Consider the following 22032-nt stretch of genomic DNA (forward strand, 5'->3'; position numbering starts at 1 on the left):
ACTTTATCCTGTTGTGCAAATTGATTGCTCCATTCTGCGCCATATGATTAACTATGGATTTATGTTGTTTTTCCACATGGCTTTTTTCAGTCTAGTAGATAGCTAGTAGCTATACTCCATATTATCTGTATGCTATTACTCTTCTAGGTTTATAAAAACAAAATCTCGTTTATATACGCTTCTTGGTCTTTTATAGTTTTGTTGTAACTTTAATTAAATGTAAAGTAACTTTTTATGATGATTTAGGCTGTCATTAATCTGGTATGCTGAAACATTCACTGCCTACTGCTCTGCTGTGGCTTTTTTTCAACTATCATAATCTGTAACTGGCTTCTTATGCTGACTTCATTTTGCCTGTTGCAATGTGTGGCCCTGAATAATCTATAGGACACATAAATTAATGTACACAAAATGCATTCTTGGAAACAAAGTTAGATGCTGTGTGATCACCCTTGAAGGTTGATGTCCTCTGTGGTTTATTTGCACGAATGAATGTACTGCATTACTTCCTGTGGGATTATAAATATTAGTCATCAGATGTTTCCATGCTCAACTTGACAGGAACAGAAAGCCTGTTTGCAAACACACAGCATACTTTACCCTTAGTGAAAATTAAAAAAAAACAACATCACCACAACCCGAGATACTAGCATGCAACAAAGCCACAATGAATCTATTGTGTGTTTGTGTGTGGCTATGTGTGTGTGTTCACGACTCAGCATATGTTTGCTTTAAGTTACGCATTCGTCTTCTCCTCCCAGGTGTTTTTGCCTGGTCTTATCTTTGTGCTGCCCCAAAACAACAAAAACGAAGGCAAACACTAAAGTTTATCTCCTCTCTCAACTGCTCCATCAGCACTTTCCACAAGACACAACAAACAAACAGGGGAAAACTGTACCAATAACAGTGACTGGTATTAGCCGTATACAATACGCCAGCATCCCCACATGCAGGCAGTGCGGGTACTGTACACACCGGTGGGCCCCACAGTGAGGTAGCAGGTACAATGGCAATGTGTCACTGAGACATGTGGTCGTCATTGGGGCCAGAGCCCTCAGATTCTGTACTCGGGGGAGTATTCGCTTTCACACAAGGACAGTGGACTACTCAGCACACCAGGACTTGACTTGACGGAGGTTAAACCCCCCCAAAAAAACTCTGAAATTTGAGTCTTTCTTTTTTGGATGGGAAAGTGGTGAGGAGAGATGACAGAGAGGATAGAGTTTGAATATCTCCCCTTTATCCAAAGATGCTCCTCAGATCTGCCTGCTCGGGGCATGACGTAAACTGAACAGGCGGGAAAGTCCCGCCAAACTGCAAAAAAAGATAGATGAGAGAAAGCAGATGAGGAGAAAGACAGTGACAAATGTAAGAAAGATGTGATGATTGAAGATGAGAGGAGGGGGGGGGGGGGAGATGCATTCTGCATTTGCTCCAAGGGTTGGGGGGGGGGGGGGGGGGACACAAGACAGATTTTCAGGCTCAAAAGTGACTGATTGTAACGATGAAAGCGCGATGGATTTGATAATGATCCATCATTACTGCGGTGACGATGATGGATTTTTATCTTCAAGCTGATGCTACGAGGAGATTCATATTTATTATGAGGAGAGAACATTTTTGGCTCCCCGACATGAGATTGCTTTTCCTCAGTTAATTGGATTGATGGGTCGGTTGCTTTGTGCGCCGAGAGACTCCACTCAGAGCGAATAAAACCCGTGTCGCATAATAGAGAGTAACAGAGGGAACAAAAGGGAAAATCGTGAGAGGCACAAAGACAAATGCTGCGAGGCATTTTTTTCATCTGCTGTGTTCGGGCATTGTAACCTTTATCCATGTATCCACCTACACAGCAGCACTACTCAGCTCAGCCTCAACGAGGAATCTGTGTGAGCCTGACTGTATATTCTGCTTTCTCAATTCATTCCCCACCAAGCACTCCTCCAGGTTTCTGATGACTTTCACCTTCTCTCACAGTCTCCTCTTTCTCCCCCATGTTGTCATTTTTTGTTATCTGTTTCACATGCCACTTTTCTCATCCCATCTTCTATGGCTCCTAGGTTGGTATGGTCCTAATCTTACCCTCCATCAACTGATCTATCCCTCACTATTTATTCTTCTGTCTTCCTTCTCCTCAGCTACCTGTCTCCCTGTTCTCGCTCTCCTCTCCGGCCATGTCAGTGTCCATGAACAACCCGCTCCAGCGCCGGCGCTCTCTCGGCCCCGTGTCGCCCAAACGCATCTACAGAAACCTGTCCGTCAGACTGAGGGGTGGAGAGTCATCTGTTGCCAAGGAGATGGTCGCACCCAAACACCTGAGCAAGTCTGCAGATGTTGTAAGATATTATACGGCGTCATTTTGTGGGGGGTGGGGGGGAGGTCTGGTCACTTTGGCTGAATTGCTTTCCCGTCCTCTGGCAGGTTGTCTTTCTCTAAATTTACGAGACCTTATTTTGACATTACATGCTGACTCTGTGTAACTGTGAATACATTATCCCAGGCGAGACTGCTGCTCTGATTTATGGTTTGATTTATGTGTCCTCTGTTACCGCATCCGCCCGTTGCCTCTTTCCAATGCGCTGCAAATCCCTTCACTCTATCTCATGAAATAAATCTCTCGTTCGATATGAATTCTTTCCTTCCGTCTCACTCCCTCACCCGCCCACCGGCTGTTGGCCCTTCACCCGGCTCCCCATTAGTACAAGACCCTGTGGGAGGCAGTGGAAAATGAGGACACTTTGGCCGTACAAAGCCTGCTGTCCAGAGAACACACCAACTGTGGAGGAGGAGGAGGAGGGAGCAGCACGAGGGAGCGAGGAGAGAAGAAGGAGAAGGACTGGGAGAAGGAGAAGGGGGTGAACAGGGTGAGCGACCAGGGCCTGGTCCCCCTGGACGTGGCGGCCCTTACCCACAATTCCCCTCTGCTCCATGTGTTGACAAAGGCGGGGGCCAGACATAACCCTGTTTGTAAGTCTCATGCTTTTGAAATATCATGGACATTCTGTTGGAAGTGGATGTGTTCAATTCAATGCAAATCCTATTCATGCTCCCTCTCGACTGCGTTTCCGCTCAGTGTGCCGACCAGCAGAGTGGGCCCTTAAGCTGGATGCTCTGGTGGCACTGGCGGGCAAACGGGTGGAGGAGAGGAAGAATGAGCTGTTGGAGAAGGCGGGGGCAGGGCCTCAGGCACGGGCGGAAGTCCACAGACACATCCGCCTCTGGAGCCTCCGGCTGCAGCTGTACTGCCGCATGAGACGGAACTTCCAACACACAGGTCAGTGGTCCTTGGTCAGCTTGTGGCATTTCGTGAAGCACAGCTTTGGACACAAACTAGGTCACATGCCTATTTTATTTTTAGTCTTTTCAGACCCCTCTAGCTAGAAATACTGGTATTCTTGCTCCCCCTCATCACTTCTAGCTGACAACAACACCGCAGTGATCAGGTATTCAGCCCTACCTCTCGCTTCAGTTTGACTGATTTGCTGTCTGGACTCTTGTGACGCCTAGCTGCCCTCTAGAAAGTCACTCCAACCCCTCTCAACTATTCCAAACTTCAACAGACTGCCTTGTCATCAACCTTTCCAAATTCTCCCATTGTACACTCTGTCCACCGGCTGCCAGTGGCTGCTTGCATCGAAATTGAAACCTTGGTGCCGGTGGATGCACACGTAGAAACCTACACTCCGCCTTGAATACCTTCAAGGCTATAAGTTTATGTTCCTCTCCTCTTTCCTTTCCCTGCGCCACGCTGCTCAAGTCGTCTTTCTCCTGGTTCTCCATCGCTTCAAGCTCTCATGTTTTATAGAATTATGTGATGATCCCCTCTGCGCCTACTTAAATGACTCTGTATAAATGTTTCTCCTAAACTCTCATTTCGTTAATCTCTCAAACACTTTTAGTTCTTCTCCCCGACTGTTTTATGATCACGGTGTTATTGTAAGGGCAATAAGGCACTGAAATTAATAATACTCTCTGGATAGGAGTGTCAGCTAAAAGCATCAAATGTTAAATATAAATGTGATACAATCACATGTGATCACACTGCAGGAATTCATGTTTAGCTGGTGCCGGGGTTACGGTCGTTACAGTGGTATTGAGATAGTTTGCTGATTCCCGTAGGGAGAAACTCTGCTCACTGGCTCCATTCACAGGCAAGCAGGTCAGAGTGCAGGCTCTGCAACAGATCAGCTCCCACAGAGCTGGTGGAGACTCAGTGTCTTGGGGCAACACACAGCTGCGAGGGGGAGAAGCTGTAGATTTTACAAGCAACACTGGTTGGTTCGGTTGAGGGCCAGGACACAGAGGCCCAATCTCAATCCCCACTCTCACGGACTTTGAGGCGCGCTCCCGCAAAGTCCGTGAGAGGGTTTAAGGCTGTCCCACTGTCAAATCAGTCGAGTCTTTGAGGGCTCTCTCGCAGACATTTTGGGCCCTTTATGAACCCTTTCCGTAAAGTCGGCATTTAAATGTAAAGGGAATTACCCACAATTCATAGCAATGTGACTTTAAACACGGGGTAACCAGTGGAAGCATGGAGACGTAAAAAGATTTATTCATCAAACATTTCATTTTGTCATTGAAGCCGTTTTGACAAAAACGAGTAAATCGATTATTTGGAAATGACCTCTCATCTTGTGAGGAAAGAGCCTGGAAGACGTTCAAATCAGGGAGTAGAAAGTTAAAATAAAAACCCACAGTTGTACAAAACATCTTTTACGTTGTCATGGTAACGTGATATATTGCAGCAAAGTGCTGTCCCATTCATATCTTCACCAATTCAAGCCCTTACAGTCTCTCACACTCACCTATTTACCAGGTTTTTTCAGGGTTTAAGGCCTTAGGGGGGATGTTGGGAGTGAGCCAGAGATTCTTTTCCAAAGTACAAAAATGATTTATTCATCTGTGGTTGTCCTTTGAGAGCTAACACTAACTACACATGTCAGGAGCCAAATGTGTGTGATGGTTATTATTACTATATAAATAAAAACATACATTCTAATAGCACAGAATATATATATAGTGTGGTTGTTGTATTTTGTATTTTGTATTCTCAGAGCTAAGAAGTGCTCATTTTGAACAGTGGTCTGTCTAAATGTTTTACACCAGAGCTCCCCGGGCCTCCCAGTCACGTGTCCATACTGGTGACCAGCACATCCTCTCTGTTTGTGACAATCAAAGAGCCAGAAGGTCACACCATCGGGCTCATCACCCGCTACAGAGGTAGGTGGTGCACAACAAGACATTAATATATTATAGATGAAGAGACACCGGATGGTTAAATAAATACAATCAAGGTGTCACACATCATTTCGGGGGTGAAGGGTATAAAAGCCTCGTAGTCATGGAGCTCACTTGCCTTCTCTGTTTTTGCTACTTGGCTCTACAGCTGCATAAGTTTCATACTTTGCCGCCAAGGGTAGATTAATGCTCAGGTATGAGCAAGTTCCCGAAACTGTAAACACTCAAATCCTTAGTTCTTCCCTATGGGGGCTTTGAGCAAAGCCAGACAATAATCTGTCAGTGAGATTGTTCTGTGTTCACAGTGGAATGGAGCACCTCAGCCAGCTTCAAACGCATCCTCGGCTCAGCCCAAGTCTCGGAGACTAAGAACCCTTCCTACAGCATCAAGGGACTCACAGCAGTAAGTCAGACAGTGCGCTTTAGCACATGCTGAAAATAGTTTAGGGACATGCAGTCACGCACACGCATTAGCTCCAGACCTACACCCAGACTGTGTTTATTGGGCCCCAAATCGTCATGGACTGTGCTGAACCACTTCCCATAAGAGAGCACTTATCCCACTCGGCTGATAATTTGGCGGTCTGGTGCTTCTCCAAATGCAGGGAGCGCAGTACTTCGTGAGAGTGAGCTGCTACAACGTGAAAGGATGGGGCCCGCCTCAGTGCTCCACTCCGGTCAGCGCTGCCCCCTCCAGTGAGTATGCTGAACTGCTAACTTTGATGAATGCGGATTTAGCGCTCCGAAGGGGCTCCATTCTTTCCCTCTCTGTCCTCGAGTAATGAAATTAGTTGGCGGACGTCATGCTTGATGTGGAAAAAGTGGATTCCACTCACTGGCAGATTAATGAAATATAAAAAAACGTGGAATTAAAGATGTCAGTGCGAGTCAATGGTCCTTGTACTTGTGCTTTGAGTTTGAATTGGCCTCGTAATCTCTCTCGCATGCCATCTTCTCTCTCTCTCTCTCTCGCACTGCATTACTCACTGTTACTTTCCACTTCATACTGTGAAAGGAAAATTGCCACACAAAGGGAAACATATTCATACAAATGCAAATATAAAGTCAGAGTACAACCAAAGCAGTGATACTCAACATGTTGCAGTGTCAGTTAGGTAACACAATTCGACTTGAACATCGACTCTAACTTTTACGGAGACGTCAGCAGCTCGGGATGAATCAGCATTTAAACAAGTCCCGGCACACAGGTTGTCTCTCACGCATTCGCTCTCCTAATCGCAAAGATCGGAAAAACAAAAACAAAAACAGCCCTCAGGATTCTCCTGCAAATGAGTTCTTGATGTCTTTAATGATTATTCCCTGATTGCATAGAACCTGAAAGTTTCTCTCTTTCTTCCCGTGCAGGTTGGAGGGAGTGCATCGGCGTGAAGTCACAGTTCAGAAATCACGAGGGCCTTGTGAGGAAACTGCTGGAAGACGCCAGGGAACCACATTACAGAGGGTTCTGCATAGGTAACACCCGGGGCTTTGCATATGCAGCTGCTGTGAAGCAAGCATATAGGAGTCCATATATGAAACTATAGCACTGTATTCTCTCTTCTCACTGCAGAGGACATCGTCTCCCCACCCTCACCCATTCAAATATTGCCGTGCGTGCGCAGTGAATGTGCTTTGGCAGATAAAAAGTGATTCTCATCCTGACTCATCCTCCCTCTGCTCCGCTCCACAGAGAGCTCTAAGCCCCAGAGTCCCAGCAAGCGGCTGTCTGTGTCCCGAGGCATCAAACAACTGTTCCAGTCCGCCACCAAGTTTGTTCGTCTCCTGCAGAGGTAGCGCTCCATTTGTCTCACCCGTCCCACTGAGCCTTGAGGGTATGGGGAGTAACGGATGAAATGTGTCGCGACCACAACAGCGTAGACTCTACAAAGTCCAAACTCCTACCTGTTACGGTCATTAAGGAGAACAGCAGTCACATTAAAGCTGCTGTAGCCTCAAGAGTAGTGAAGTGGTACTTACAACGGGGCGATGTTTGAAATCACTTAACTGGGGGAAGTGGCAGCTCAAGGCTTCAGCTGCCACAAGTATTAAGAAGACCGCATTCACTACATGAGATGGCAGTGGATAAACAAGGCAAGTAGGAAAGGGTAACTGCAAGAATAGGAAGCCCAGCGTGGCTTTTAAAAAGTGGTTTAACACAACATAGATCATTCGAAAGGTGGTGGCTTAAAGGAAAAGGCTTTTTTGAATGAAGACACAAACATCTGCACAAGTTGCCGTGAGGTGAAGTGTCCTTTACAGTCGACGGTGATGACAGCGCGGTCTGAAGTTTCCTACCTTCATTGGGACTGTCTTTGCATTGATTGTTTCAGGGGCGTGTACTTGGCTACTGTGTTCTACCACAAGGAAAACATCCTGGTGACGGCTGAAGATCAAATCCCACTGGTGGAGATCCAGTGCTGCTCCACCTCCATCACCCATGACTTTCTTTGGTTTGCCAAGGTAAACTCCATTTTGGAACACGGTTAACACAAATGTGTTCAGTGAATTGTTTTTCCATCGTCTCATTTATCAATTTCCACAGATGTAATTATTCAGAATGAAGGCTGTGGAATTTTCTGTGCGAATCGCAGTTGATAAATGTATTGTATTTTTTTCCTCGTAGTTGTCCTGTGCATGGCAACAAGTGCCCTGGCTCCAGCAGGCCCTTTCCTCCGCTCATTCATCTTCCTCCTCCCTCCTTCAGAACAGGCACAACATCTTAAGAGCCGTTTCCCAGCTGCAGGTAGGAAGTTAAGCCGCATACGCACAGCACGACGAGAGGCATCCAAATGGGTTAATTGCTATTTAAATTACCTCCTAATATCTCTCCTTTGTCTTGCTCTCAGTGCTTTTCTCTCTGGTGCCTCGCTTCCCTATCTCAAGCTGCATACCTGTACCGCCAGAACTTGTGTGTTTCACTGCATTAATCCCCAACATGCTCACATTTATTCATCTGCATGTTTCTGTTTTACACCTCAACCTCCCTCTGCCGTCAGTCTTCCCTGGGGACAATGCACCTGGGCCAGGTGTACTACGAACCTCTGAAAGACCGGCAGGGCAACGTCTTACTGGTGACTCTGAAGGAGTTCCCAAACCCTCCCAGGTAAGAAAGCATCCTTTGTTTCCTCCTGTTAATCCAATGAAACAAAGCATTTGTCAATCAATGTGCTGGGCTTTATCAAGAAGACAAATCTCAATCTCCTTTTGGAGATGAGATCCTAATCAGACAACAGGCTGGGCTCGCTTAGCACAGATACAGAATGAGCTTTTCAAGATATCCAGCCTCTCTGTTGGTTTTTGTTGTCATACTGGCTTTGTTACACCAACATGAACTAATCATTTTTTCATCGGTGGTTCCATGTGGTTGCATTTCATTTGAACCCTTTGTTGTGTGCGCCTCTCAAAGCCCTCCAGACCCTCCGCTCCACTGGATGCCCCTGGCTCGTCTGGAGAAGAACCGCAGCAGAACTCCTCTGCTGCCTGAGCCCACCGCCATGGACATGCTCTACGATCAGCTCAGGGTGAGCCTGGGTTTGTGTAAAAGGGAGGCACACAGAAAAGGGTCTAATATCACGGAGCAGTGTAACAGAACGTAATGAGTACTGAGTGCGTATAGTGTTCGAGTATATCGACTTTCCTGATTTTGATCGTTGAGCCGTGGTTTTCTCTCTTGTGCCTGAAAAATGTAATGGGATTAATTCAGCAAAGCCCAAAACAAAATTAGATACGCCAAATAAAACCGCATCTGAACACATTATCCTATTAACATCTCTTATAATCACTAACCCCGCACCGGCTTCTCTCTGTTTGTCCAGGAGAAACTAGCCCTCCACAGGCACAGCATTCAGTGCGCCAAGCCGGGCCTGTACGTCGGCATCCTGAAACTCTGCAGCTCAGTGGAACAGATCAGGGTCCTGGTGCCCCAGAGGCTGCCCAATGTACTCTGCCACACACGGGTCCGACACAATGCCCACGTCTCCAGGTAATGCAGTCTGAACATGTGCGTTACTGTGCCCGGACCACGTTGTAGCTTTAACAAGCTGTTGTTGAGCATTCTCCAAAGCATATCATGCCACAGTTGCTGCTTTAGAAAAAGAAATTCTAATTGTGGTAATTCCTGCCATAGAAAGGATGCTATTTGGCTGCAAACTCCCATCTCTTGGATGTTGGACTTTCCCAGTAAGTCTACACCAACAATGCAGCTGCCCTGTGCCTACATCACCTTACAATATATTAAAATCAATCCAGAAACGTGACAAAAATGCTTTGGGGAAAGGCTCTGCCTGAACATAAAGTAAATGCAATTAGTCGTTAATGGGCCACAATATGCAAAACTATCCAATCCTATATACTTATTACACCTTCTACAGTGATGTCGTGTTAACCGCATGCTCACTGTGTGACAGAGAGGAGTGGGCATGGCTTCAGAGCCATGTTTACACCACAGCCAACGGCAGCGTTCCAAACCTCTTGAGCGGCGAGGACGAGAGCGCCATGGAGAGCAGCGGGCTGGCGGAGTTCATCATGTCTCTGAGAGCGGCCGTCGCACACCTCCTGACAAAGCTCAACATCCCCCTCTACAGGGTAAAGAAAAGGCTTTCTGACGCTCTCCTGTCTGAAGAATTGTGGTATTAATTGTTTAGAACGGAGAAGATAATTCTGAAACCGCTTTGGTTTGTTTGTGTTTATAGTATTTTATGATTAGGCTGGATTGGTTTCTGGGTAAATGCAGGCATAGTGAAGTTCAGTTCAACATGAACAGGCTTTCACAAACATTCAGACATTTCTTTTGTGCGTCTGTGACAGGCGTATCAGTACGGCGTGTACACCCGGGAGCTGCTGCAGTTTGGAGACAAGCTGTCCATGCTGCTGCTGCTGCCTCCCAGTGAGGACTTCAGCTCCAGTTACTGGCCTCTGGTGGGGACAAAAGAGCCCGGTCTCACCATGCCCCTGCAGATCTTTGAGCTGGGTAGGTGGAGAGCGATAGCTGTCCATAGATAGGAGATCTCTCTCACAATAGTAGCACGGTGTTTTTAAGCATTGCTGAGAGAGAGCGCCCACAACAAGGCAGGGGAGCGAGGCTGAAAAATGAAACAACAACAAGTGTGATTCATCAAACCGGGACCACTGTGGACCTTGAGGATATAATAAAATAACTGGCAGGATAACCTTCATTTTCAGTTTATAGTCCAGGGACGTCTGAGTGGACAAAAATAGCAGCACCACATAAGAACAAGGTGACAGAAGTCATTTTGTTTCTTGAAGATCAATATGTTGTTTCTTCTTCTATGGAACTAAAGTAAAGAATTTGAGATAACCCCTAAAAATAAAATGCACTTCAACCATTGCCAGTTTGACTGCAAAGTATATTATGTCTGTTGGTCTTTTGAAGATGAGTCACTTCTTTTGTTTTTCCTCATCTAATTAGTCCTTTGATCCTCCTTTTCATCCATACTTCAGAGTTTATTTCGTCTCTAATTTAAATCCATCTTTCCTCTTGACCCTTTTTGATAAATTCCCACGCTACAGGTTTGATAAAGAGCACTAATGAGTTCTGAGGCTTTTATTTCTCTCTGTAGTGATTTGTGTTTCCCTCTCAACTCTGGCTCATCACCAGTTCACTTCTGGACCTATGAACGAGACTTCCTGTCCCAGTACTGCCAAGCCTGGGTGAGGCTGGAGCTGGACTCTCATCTGGCCCAGCAGGCTCTGCGGGAGGCGCTGGACACCAAGGAGGTGCAGGACGCCCGAGAGCGCCTGAACCACATCACGGAGCTTTCCCATGTAAGATCGTCGACTTGTGAAACATACAGTACAGAGACGGGACGACGTACTGATCCACCGGGGTTGTCTCAAAGCTTTTTTTGTCTGCTTTTCCTTTTATACATCTCTTCCTCTGTGATTAATATGGGTTTAATGAGAGAAATTAATAGAAAATTAGGGCTTTTACTCGACCCATCAATGTTTTTGATTAAGTTAGCAGCCCAAATATATTACATTTTGAGAATTTCACATAATCATCAGCAGGAAATTTGTCAGTAGACATAATTTCTGACTGTAAAAAGGGATGACTAAATCTGATTTTGGTTGTACTTTAGCTAATTCAACTGTTCCGGTGTCTTTATTGCACGTTATTTACCCGTCTCTTCAGCGTCTGGATGTGGTGTGGAGGGATGCCCGCTGGATTATGGACTGTCTGCAGTGCGTTCGGTCCAAGCAGTGGGTTGGGGCGGTGCCTCTTGGCCTGGTGATGGGAGGAGAGCCGCCGCCATGTCCTGATGGTGAGGAAGAGGAGGGGAGCTTGACTGCCAGACTGACGTGGCCCCATCGCATACAGGCACAGAGACTCATTGCAGGTAAAACAATGATGCGTGTGTGTGTAGATAAGCACGTACTATATGAATACATTTTTGTTTAGCGTGTTAGCTGCTATATGAATTCATTTGAGTTTGAGGATTGAGTAATTTGAGGATTAAGATTTAAAATGTTCTTTTTGCCTTCCCATTTCCCTTCCAGAGTCTTTAGTTTGTGGGATTCCATCAGACGTGGTATCTGCTGAGGTCGCCACTCCGTCAGGAATCATGGTCGTCCCCGAAGAGGCCACGCTGTTAATGCAGGGTGTCGCCAAGGGAGGATACCCTGTAGACATCACCGCCCAATCGACTGTAGACTTGACAAGCCTCGGCCAGTCAGAATTAGGATGTGCCAGCGCTTTATTGGAATCTGGACTAGAGCCTGGTGCTGTCGCACAGTTTGAAGTGGGCTACACAGTTTTGGAAACACAGGAGTCCTACGGCGAGGAACAGGACTTTCCTCCCAGCATCACTGAGGTAATCCGGCCAATGGAGATGGCAGAGTTGGTGGACATCCTGCCTACACTGAGTCTGATTGAGGAGGAGATCCCCAGTGGCCCGTCCACACCCTCAGTATTGGATATGCTGGAGAGCTTCGGACTGGGGATTGGTGAAAGCAACACCTACTTTGACTTTGAGAATTCAGCCGGTGGTGTGTCACAGCCCAACCTGCTCTATACCAGCAGCAGCAGCAGCAGTAGTGTAATAGAGACTCACTGTGAGAACACAGACATGTCTACCTCCCATGCCACAGTGAATGCCACAGGCGGTGACGTGCCTGGTTTGAGCTGGGACTTCTCTCCAGGGGATACAGAGACTCTGCAGGTTCCCAGCAAGGGAGCGAGCTTTCCATTGAGAAGCCAGGTGGAGTGGGACAGAGCAGCTGACAGTTCATCCTGATATCAACTCAAACACCAGCCCTCTACGACCTTGTATCAACTCAAAACCAAATCAGTGGGCTGCAGCACAGTGGATTTACGGACAGAAAATCCTGGTTAGACTTTTTTTCGGGGCTTGGTAATGTCATTTTTACTTGTGTCAAACTGTCCAGTTAACATCAACTGCTGTGGAGGAAAATTCAAGCGACATCTAGATACGACTTCATCTAACACACGATTTACGTTATTTGCACATTTGTGGCCCTGTGGTTTGTATTTTCTAATGTTCATTAGAGCTCATTATGTGCAAAAACTAAGCTGTAGTAGTAGTTGTTATGACTTGAAACTCCATCACTCACTACAGCATAAAGCAACATCGCTGCTTGATGGAGCGAGTAAACAAACTCATTAGATGCATACAATTCAAAAGCTGTTATATATTGAATGTGTCACTGAATCGTTTCTTTTTGGTTTACCTGTGTGCACTTTCGGCATAACAAAACAGCAGCAAGATTTATAATCCTGTTGATTTTACATTAACTGCCGTCGGTCCTACCAGTTTTCCAGTTCCGATATCCAAGTTCCACTTCAAGCTGAAGCCTCGATATCGTATGAGAGAAGACATGCAGAATCAGACAAGAAAGAAAAGACAAAATGCGTGTGCTGCAAAAAAAGCTCAAGACGTCAACTTACAGTTGTGAGAAGGACGTAGAAGATGATTTTTCTTCTTCTTTGTTGTCCTTCACTACAAAGGCCTAGTCAGAGGTTTTCAAAAGTACTCACAAGTTTCCGATATTTGCCTACCATGTAGCATACACAGTGCAACGAAGGACAATGCACAACATTCTAATTCACCCATTCATGTCAGTTCTTTTTTTTTTTCTGCTTTGGAGGAGATTTGGCCTTGTTGCCTCTTTATTTACTGGATCTTTACCTCCTCCTGCATGTCAGGAAACACGCAGACTTCACAAATGTTTTTGAAAGATTGGGAATTGGTCGTTTTTTCTGGTTGAGCAGGCATACTGAAAATACAAGAAGAGAGTACAGTTTAAAAGAACGGGATAGCTTTTCCATGCTGCTCAGTGCCTTTAAACAAAAGTCCACAAATGGTTATTTTTTAATTAGGGGTCATTATATTTGGTAGGAATAAGATAAATACATCAGGAATGGTCATTATGTATTCAACTGTTAAGTGGGTTGAAACAGCCCAAACTATTGTTGTTAAAAATCCTATTAAATAATGCCTGCAATCACGTACTGCTTCAGCGTTCCATGCTTCCTTTCCTAAACTTCTTCTATTTCCTGTGTGAAAAAAAAGGGAATAATTACAAATCTGTACCTTTTCAGCATCACATTTCAAGGCCCTGCTGGCACTTTCACAGGTGTTTTCACTTGTTCTGCCTAATTAGCTCTCTTCTTCATGTGGGCGTGTCCAGAATGTGTTTGATTGACATCCTCTCACTCGCCAGTTGCACTCGTTAAGGCCAGACAACTCATTGTTACTGGTACTTTGATGATATCTATTTTGGAGATATTTTTTATTATTATTTTTGTTTTAATCTAGCTGAACAATCTGTGGAGGGTCCTCTCCCTGCTGTGTTCCTAATTAGTAGCCTAAACCAAGTAGATACACGTTGTAATAACATTTATGTGACAAGGGAGTGTGATACATTACATCTATAATTAACTTAGTGCCAGCTCTTCAACATCAAAGAGTCACTGATTAGGAGATCGAAGCAGAACGTTATCATTTGTTCTCTCTAAAATGAACAGCCACAGGTTCAGTTTTCCCATTACTAATTATTATTACTCATCATTACTATATGGTTGTAATGATTGAATGGTTATCTGACGAGTTATATTCTGATGGAACAACCTCTATGGCCTCTGTGTGACTCACCGCAGGTCGATATTAGAAACACAGCTGCATCTTTTTATTGTTTTGAATGAATTGTTTTGTTTTCACTGAAAATATGAGTGTGCGTCTGACGCTCCGTGGAGTCAGAGCTGACCTGAGACTACAGCGGTGAGACTCCACTGCCCTCCAGCGGTCACAGCGAGGAACTGCAATACTAAATCATCAATATCCCTGTGCAACTCATTGCTTGTGTGATTACTACAATGACAACAGTAACATCAGTATTGTGGGTCGCTGGATTGGTAAAGAGCCGTTTTATTAACGGTTGTAACTTTCCTCTACGGTGTCATCATATCAGCGGTGTATAGCGCCTCTCTGCTCCTCCACGGACTGCAGCTGCACCGATGCGCTCTGCGGTTTAAATGCGCTGATTGAATGACAAATAAAGGCACGAAAACGTCTCAATCGCTGCGGAAACATACGGGATCCGTCTCCTGTATGCCCCGTCACCAAAAAGCCGCAAAGCCAAGGACTTGTTTCTAGTTCGTTAGGATGTCGTCATCTGAAAATGCTGCGTCACATAAAGGTATGTCGATTACCGTTATTGCCACACACGTCGCTGACTAGAGCAGCATTGTGCCTTTGCACTACAGGCTATTACAAAGAAAACAGTATGGAATGTTATATATGCTATATAAATAACATAACATAAACGAACCCATACTTAAGAGCCCAAAACATGGTCTGAAATCCTCTAAGTAAAATGTCCTTTTTAGAATATCTGCCAGATGTTCCTATTATTATATAATGATGATAATATACATGTCCTATGACGTGTCATTCTGCCACAGTCTGTGAAGCATCGCTCCCTTCATCAGAGGCTGAACCCCTGAGGATCGTCCTGCTGGGGAGGACAGGAACAGGCCGGAGCTCCTCAGGCAACACCATCCTGGGCAGGTCCGCCTTCTGGGTCACTGTCTCCCCCTGTTCCGTCACCACGCGGTGCGAGAGACAGACCGGGACCGTCCACGGGCGGAGCGTCTCCGTGATTGACACTCCTGGTTTCTTGCACACACGACTGTCCCCCGAGGAGGTCATGGCTGAGGTGGGACAGAGCGTCGTCCTGTCCTCTCCGGGACCCCACGCCTTCTTGGTGACCCTGCAGCTCGGCAGGTTCACCCAGGAGGAGAGGGACGCCTTGGAGTGGATCAAGGCTACGTTTGGACCCGGAGCCACCAGGTTCACCATGGTGCTGTTCACCGGGGGGGACCGGCTGCGGGGCAAACGCATCGAGGACTTCCTGGGGGAGAGCGACGAGCTGTCGGAATTCGTCGGCAGCTGCCACGGAGGGTATCACGTCTTTGACAACAGTGGCCGGGACGAGACAGCGGAGTGCTCGCAGCAGGTCGCACACCTCCTGAAGAAGGTGGACAAGACCGTGGCGAGCAATGGAGGCGGCTGCTACAGCAAAGAGATGTTCAAGGAGGCCGAGAGGGCCATCAGGGAGGCGCAAGAGAGGATTCTGGGAGAGAGAGGACACACGGTGGAGTCCCCTAAGAAGGCGGCTTGGAACACAGAGGAGCAGAGACCAGAGTTGGAGAAGAGGAGGAGGGAGGAAGAGGAGGACAGGAAACGGGCAGAGAGGCTTTTCTGGTGCGAGCTGCTGACCGCGGTGGGGAAAGGCGCCGCAGAGGGGGCAGGGATCATGGGTAAGGACGAGGAAGGGAAAGGGAAGGCTGTGAGGAAGGTGAAGGTGGTGGAGAGGGCAGCGGCTCTGGCAGCGTCGCCGCTCTCCATCACTTCGGCCGCAAAAGCGGTGGGAGGAGCTGTGAGGGAAGGAAGCAAGGTGTTATACAAGCACAGGAAAACGTTCCTGAAGACACCTCATTGAACAAAGTCAAGTATCCCTCACTGTAGTAAAACCTTGGATCAACATAGAGGGGGTGATGTGTGACGTGATGTAATGCAGCAGCACTTTCCAACCACACTGTCAAATAAGAATGCATGTGTGTGTGTGTGTGTGTGTGTGTGCGCACCCTAAATGTAAACATCCTGGTCTGTTGGGTCCATGTGGATTGGTAACAAAGAACAAAGCCACACCTTTGAATTGAGAGAACTCACATGTTATAATAAAGGTAATGTCATAAAAATAGTGTGCAATTCATCTTACTGTACTAAAAAACAGATTTATCTTTTACAGAAGTTCAACACATTTCTTTTCATCCCCCGACACAAAAAGACAGTTTGGTCAAGGAAACAACCCAGGAAAAGAAAACAGCATTTGTTTGACTAAAACATTGGAACAGTTATCTTTTCCATCTTTGGCTTCATTTAAGACACGACAGAATGTTTAGCCCTTTTTTTTTTTCCTCCCATGAAGAATTACATTGAAATATGAAAGACGACGATTAAGATGAAATACAAAAAAAAGTGAACATACTTGGCAATAAGGAAAGACATTGTTTGCATAGAACGCAGTTATAGCTATTCAGGGACTGTCTGATGTTACACAACCACAGAGAAAGACACTTTATGGAAGATGTGTGATTAGTGATATTGGGCTATATAAATAAAATTAACTTGACTTAAATAGTACAGAGTACAAATCTCAAAGAAGAAAAAAAAAAAATAACTACAATATTTGTCATGGAAGTTTGTCAAACGTGCCGGTGATTGGATAGAGTGTAGGACGCTTTGACATGAAACTGTGGGACCTTTTACAGCTTTTAACTCAGAAGCTACATACAATCTACCTGAAGTAGAATTTTGTGGATTCAACATTGTAACTGTCTCCAGAGCCAAAGCCCCAAAGTACTGAGAAATACACAGTTTCCATAGCGTCAATCACTCGCATGAATTTTGAGTTCCACGTGCATGTCAGGGACGAATTTCTAGTGTTACATTTGCATCTTCTGAAGAAAAAACAAAAACAAACAAACAAACATACGTCCCCCAAAACTTCTGACCACAACAGCGCATGTATGCATGCAGGCTCACACACAAAGTACCAATCACAGCCCAAAAAAAATAAATCAGGTGCACACACTTTGGTCCACAGAATGACGTCAGACCAGAAGTCCCGTTCTTGAAAACAGACGCAGGAGCTGTCGCGGGCACAGGGTTTAAATGGGCATCGGCAGGCTCATCTTTCCTCTTCCTCGGAGCACTGCAGAAAGGCGGAGGACAGAGAGGAAGAACAAAGCGGACTTGAGAAGGGAAACTTTTCCTGAGCATACGTTTGAGCATACGTTTTGCTTTAACTGCTGCCAGGAAGGAAAATGATCCTCCTCAACTGGAAAAGCAGGATTAACAACAAACAACACAGCAGACAATGTCATTAACAGATAACTTCTGGTAATCACAACACACAGGATAGTTGTCTGACTAATAGATCTACTGTGTATCACATCAGTCGGACTGTAGATTTCGTTGTCAATTAACTTTCTTTGCTCAAGAAAAGTCTAAATACTGGCTGCAGCGCTCTCCAGCTGATCTAAAGAGATCAGAGGTGAAATCGTGTCTGCACAGCCAGTAGCTTGTAAACTAACTCGTCGCCCCTTTGCCGTAGTCTCTACTCACCCCTTGTGACGTAAAGGTAGAAGAAGTCGCAGTAGAAAATGGTCTGCACCACGCCGGACACCACGGCGATCTGGTCGAAGAAGTCCTCGGTGTGGTAGCGCCACACCCAGTTGGCTATGTAGAGGGCTCGGTAGAGGCCGAGGAAGAACAGGTAGTGGGTGGTGATGGACTCGGCCTCGCCGGTCTTTGTGATCATGAAGAGCTGCGGCATTATGGCCACCGCCTCCAGGAAGATGGAGAAGGTCCACAGGATCTGGATGGAACCAGTGGGAGGGAGACACATGAGTGGACTCTTAAACTGAGGCGTTAAAAAGTATTAAAATGAGAAGATTGATCATCTGGGCGACCCGTAGCATTAATAAAAACTGAATTTAAACTGACCATAAATCCCTCGAGCTGCATGTTCATAAGCCAGGAGTCATCTAAACTTTTCTACACCTGGACCCACATGTATTGAAGTTGCGGACTGAGTGCTTATATACCTCCAGCGGGGTGAACGCGTAGTTTTCCAGGAAGGACAGCCCGATGACCGGCACCAGCAGGAACTCCACGCGGAACGTGTCATTCTCAGAGTTGTAGCTGTTCCTGAAGCGCATGTAGATCAGGTACACGGTAGCGTAGGCCAGAGCCAGGAACACCACCTGACAGCAGAGACGAATATTGATTATATATTGGCCATGAAAGTCCTATGTGAACACTGTGTGTGTGTGTGTGTGTGTGTGTGTCTTACCTTCATGACCGTGTTGTAAGGAGAGATGAAGACCGTGAACAAGTCGAGGTACCTGGTGGTGAAGACGAGCGCAAACAGCACCTGAGACTTCCCAGAAATGCCTACAGAGATAGGAAGAGAGGAAAAACAGGTTTAAACCCTGTCCAGTGTGTCTGTCCCACTCTCTGGTCCCAAGAGAGGAAAAACAGGTTTAAACCCTGTCCAGTGTGTCTGTCCCACTCTCTGGTCCCAAGAGAGGAAAAACAGGTTTAAACCCTGTCCAGTGCGTCTGTCCCACTCTCTGGTCCGGGACAGCTCCCAGACATGAGAAGGAAATGTCATGATTCCCTCAATTTTATGATTTAGCAGCAAAAGGAGACGGCCATACTGCAGATTTAGTTTGTTATACAGGTATAAAGCTGCTCTGAAATAGGTGGAGCAGGCAGCAGATTTCTCTGTCAACATGCCACGTCGCTTCCACTCCTACAGAAGCACTCAGCATTACGCACGACCCCCTCTACAATGAACTTAACTGATAACAGCAACAACACTTCTCTGTGTATTTGTGAATGACTGATACATCTAATGCTGCACAAACTGCATGCATATTGCCAAAGTTAGGCTGCACGATCCCACGCGCAATTTAGAAAGTGCAGTGATGTCATTGGTGTCAGCCTACCAGCACAGGATTTGGACCTCCATATCTTCAGCAGCAGGATGATGATAGCCACCAGATGTGACACGTCCCCCGCCAGACGAAAGATATTCATCTTGTTTATGTTCCGCTTGGATTAAAAAAAGTAAATACAACTCCTTACAGGCCTTACACGTAATCCCGGACACAGAGCAGAGATGTTCAGCGCTCTGCGAGTGCACAAAGTGACAGGAAGAGATAATAAGTTAAAAAGAAGCTCGCAGCTGCGCAGTGAACTCCGAGTCCGTTCGGTACCGACACGCACGCAGGTGAGCAGATGGTCCACTCATTAACTCAGATGTCTACGCGAGTGTCTCGGAGGAAAGTTGTTTCAGGGGAGGTGACGTGGCTGACAGTTCAGACTGCAGGAAGCAGCATCAAACTAACTGGCAACGAACACATGTATCCTTTTCCGGTTCTGACTTTTCAAAGTAAAACCCACATTAGTTTACACGCAGTCCGGCGATGAGATAATCACTATACTGTATACAATTGACCTGTTTCATGAGTATGGTAAAAAAAACAAAAAAAAAACTACAATGATAAATATTCTAAGACAATTCGTTATTTTAAAAGATGTTACCGTTTTACTTTGAGGGCAAAATCCCACATTTTCCGGTGTTGCTTGATGGTACCATGATAGAATTTGACTGGTTTATGAGCCATCCTCAAGAAGTAGAGCCCTGATTAAACAACAGATGGCGACAGGCTGCAGGCAATACGGAGTTAGAACAATTTTGGGAGGAGGAAAATAAAACATCAACATAAAACAACATAAAACATGCAGTTGATCTTAAAGTAGTCGAATTTATTGTTGTGATTTTGAGGGATTTATGCCTTCATCAGATGCAATAGTGGATAGATGAGTTCTTAACCCAAGAGCGAAGGAGTTGTATCTCATACACTGTAGATATTTTCTCCTGTGCTTTTATGTCTGAACCTTAAACATTCATTATTATCCATGTTGCACTTACATTTTTACCTTATATTCATATAGCGTTTTTATCTTTCTTTTTTCATTGCTGCTATCCGTTTCATTTGTGTATCATAGTTGTATTTGTATTTCCCGTTCAATGTGGAACACTTTGAATTGCCTTTGTGTGTGAAATGTGCTTCACAAATAAATTGCCTTATCTCACCTACTTCCTTAATCAACTCTGGCAGATGGTCTACATGAATCACACACCAATATTTACTGTCTTCAGGTTGAGACGTTGACACGCTTAATTAAGTTCAATAACATGCAAAAATGTCGTAATCAGATCATATTGAAATGATTCAAACTGATTACATTAGTGGATTTCATTAGCAATCGTGTTTCACAGTAGATGATGAATAATTATTTGTGACAGATTGTAATTCCAAAACATCCCATCCCCCACAGAGAAGAGCGTTTCAAGTCTTCTCCAGCTGTGTGACAAGCTGTTTCTATTTGTCTTATCCTCATTTAAATTGAGATGAGTCTTTAGAACAAACATAATACTTTCTGTCCTATGCAATAGAATACCGTCTCTCATAATCTTTCTTCTACCCAGTGAGGGCTTGTAGCATTGTACTCTTGCTTTTCAGTGTTTTATAATACTCTTCACCCTCTCTGTCTTCCCCGTCTTCCGGCACTTCCTCTCCACCCGCCTCCCTTTCCTCCTAATTCTGCTATCTGAGTCACAGTGAAAACCTAAAACCACTCTGTGTCTCCCTTCGTATCAAATCCCACCGTCTCCACCGCCTCCTTCGTCCTCCCTCTTAACCCACAAAGTGCAGCTGGATTCTGGCATCGCACACGTCCTGCTCCCCTACATCCTACTCCTATGTTTGATGCAGTGAAATCAGCACAGGGCGTCAGAGGAAATGCTTTCGGCCTACATACAATGCATCCGTGGTGGTGCAGAGAAGTGAGGGGGCACCACGTACCAACTGAGAGCACACGCAGCTCCTGTGTACACCCCTGAAGCATCCTGTACAGAGCCTGGTGCCGTTCTCTGTCAACAGGTTCTTCAAGTTGAGTATCATTCTCAAGCAGACCTGTTCATATTACGTGAAAGCTATAAATCAGACGTTAAGAGTGATAAATGAGCAATGGAGAGGGGGGCAAGAAGAAGAAACAGACAATTGTATACAACATATGCAATAAAGAGATGCTTTATTAGTCTCCTACAAAGGTACTGTAGAGGACATCCTCTGGACCGAGCTGACCCACACATAGGCTACCTTAATGAGTGTCTGCTGAGCAAAAGGTTATGGGAACTAATCTGACACCCAGGCCTGATTAGTGGCTATTTATACACACACACAGTCCAGTCTGCATGGTCATCTCCTCGTCAGATGATGATCTGAGTGACCGTCTGATCGGTCTGTCTGCAACCCTCCACCTCCTCCTTTTCTCCCATCATACACAGCCCATCTTTTTTTTTCTTTTGTTTTTACTGTTATGGTCATTTAGTGTCTTTTCAAAACCCCTCTGTGGCGAAGACTCCGCTCAGCTGTGAGCGCTGACACTACAGCCGGTAAAGGCTAAAGGTAATGAATATGGTGCAATCATTTTTATAGTCATGCAGAGTTCAACATAATCACCAGGAGTCTCCTTTTAAAGCTTCAGCATCATCATAATTTTCCAAACCTATATATTCTCTAGAATCTAAGACGTATTTAAGGCTTTAAAACATCTCAGTTTGACTTTTACAGTTTAGATTTATATCAGAAACCTATTTATCAATGTAACAATG

The 22032-nt window shown here is 45.5% G+C and overlaps 3 protein-coding genes across 3 annotated transcripts; 2 read left to right on the plus strand and 1 right to left on the minus strand.

Annotated features, from left to right (window-relative positions):
• The first annotated feature begins 1835 nt into the window (after positions 1-1835).
• On the plus strand, positions 1836-13748 carry LOC142945266 (ankyrin repeat and fibronectin type-III domain-containing protein 1). The gene is made up of 19 exons (XM_076086685.1): positions 1836-1889; positions 2139-2336; positions 2700-2967; positions 3074-3274; positions 5107-5220; positions 5544-5641; positions 5844-5934; positions 6604-6711; positions 6929-7028; positions 7569-7698; positions 7862-7981; positions 8235-8341; positions 8645-8759; positions 9054-9220; positions 9645-9822; positions 10045-10207; positions 10856-11022; positions 11390-11594; positions 11755-13748. The coding sequence occupies exons 1-19, from the start codon at positions 1836-1838 to the stop codon at positions 12489-12491; spliced, it is 3321 nt and encodes a 1106-aa protein (XP_075942800.1). The 3' UTR covers positions 12492-13748.
• Positions 13749-14879: 1131 nt separating this feature from the next.
• Positions 14880-16433, plus strand: LOC142945267 (GTPase IMAP family member 7). The gene is made up of 2 exons (XM_076086686.1): positions 14880-14913; positions 15179-16433. The coding sequence occupies exons 1-2, from the start codon at positions 14880-14882 to the stop codon at positions 16216-16218; spliced, it is 1074 nt and encodes a 357-aa protein (XP_075942801.1). The 3' UTR covers positions 16219-16433.
• A 1-nt stretch (position 16434) lies between these two features.
• Positions 16435-19699, minus strand: kdelr3 (KDEL endoplasmic reticulum protein retention receptor 3). The gene is made up of 5 exons (XM_076084233.1): positions 19295-19699; positions 18637-18737; positions 18389-18547; positions 17907-18159; positions 16435-17493 (listed from the first exon to the last, which is right to left on the minus strand). Exons 1-5 carry the CDS (start codon positions 19383-19385, stop codon positions 17450-17452), a joined length of 648 nt encoding a protein of 215 aa, XP_075940348.1. The 5' UTR covers positions 19386-19699; the 3' UTR covers positions 16435-17449.
• Between the last annotated feature and the right edge of the window lie 2333 nt (positions 19700-22032).

This window comes from Anarhichas minor, unplaced genomic scaffold, assembly GCF_050575085.1.
Source record: "Anarhichas minor isolate MPS153535 unplaced genomic scaffold, ASM5057508v1 ptg000007l, whole genome shotgun sequence".
NCBI classification, from domain to species: domain Eukaryota; kingdom Metazoa; phylum Chordata; class Actinopteri; order Perciformes; family Anarhichadidae; genus Anarhichas; species Anarhichas minor.

Excerpts from the sequence above, each read along its gene's own strand:
- LOC142945266 (XM_076086685.1), top strand. The coding sequence starts at position 1,836 with ATGTATCCACCTACACAGCAGCACTACTCAGCTCAGCCTCAACGAGGA. Across the intron at positions 1,890-2,138 it reads AGCCTCAACGAGGAATCTGT|CTACCTGTCTCCCTGTTCTC; the intron begins GTGAGCCTGACT and ends CCTTCTCCTCAG. Across the intron at positions 5,642-5,843 it reads GCATCAAGGGACTCACAGCA|GGAGCGCAGTACTTCGTGAG; the intron begins GTAAGTCAGACA and ends CTCCAAATGCAG.
- LOC142945267 (XM_076086686.1), top strand. The coding sequence starts at position 14,880 with ATGTCGTCATCTGAAAATGCTGCGTCACATAAAG. Across the intron at positions 14,914-15,178 it reads AAATGCTGCGTCACATAAAG|TCTGTGAAGCATCGCTCCCT; the intron begins GTATGTCGATTA and ends ATTCTGCCACAG.
- kdelr3 (XM_076084233.1), bottom strand. The coding sequence starts at position 19,385 with ATGAATATCTTTCGTCTGGCGGGGGACGTGTCACATCTGGTGGCTATC. Across the intron at positions 18,160-18,388 it reads ACGCGTTCACCCCGCTGGAG|ATCCTGTGGACCTTCTCCAT; the intron begins GTATATAAGCAC and ends GGTTCCATCCAG. Across the intron at positions 17,494-17,906 it reads CTACCTTTACGTCACAAGGG|TGCTCCGAGGAAGAGGAAAG; the intron begins GTGAGTAGAGAC and ends GCCTTTCTGCAG.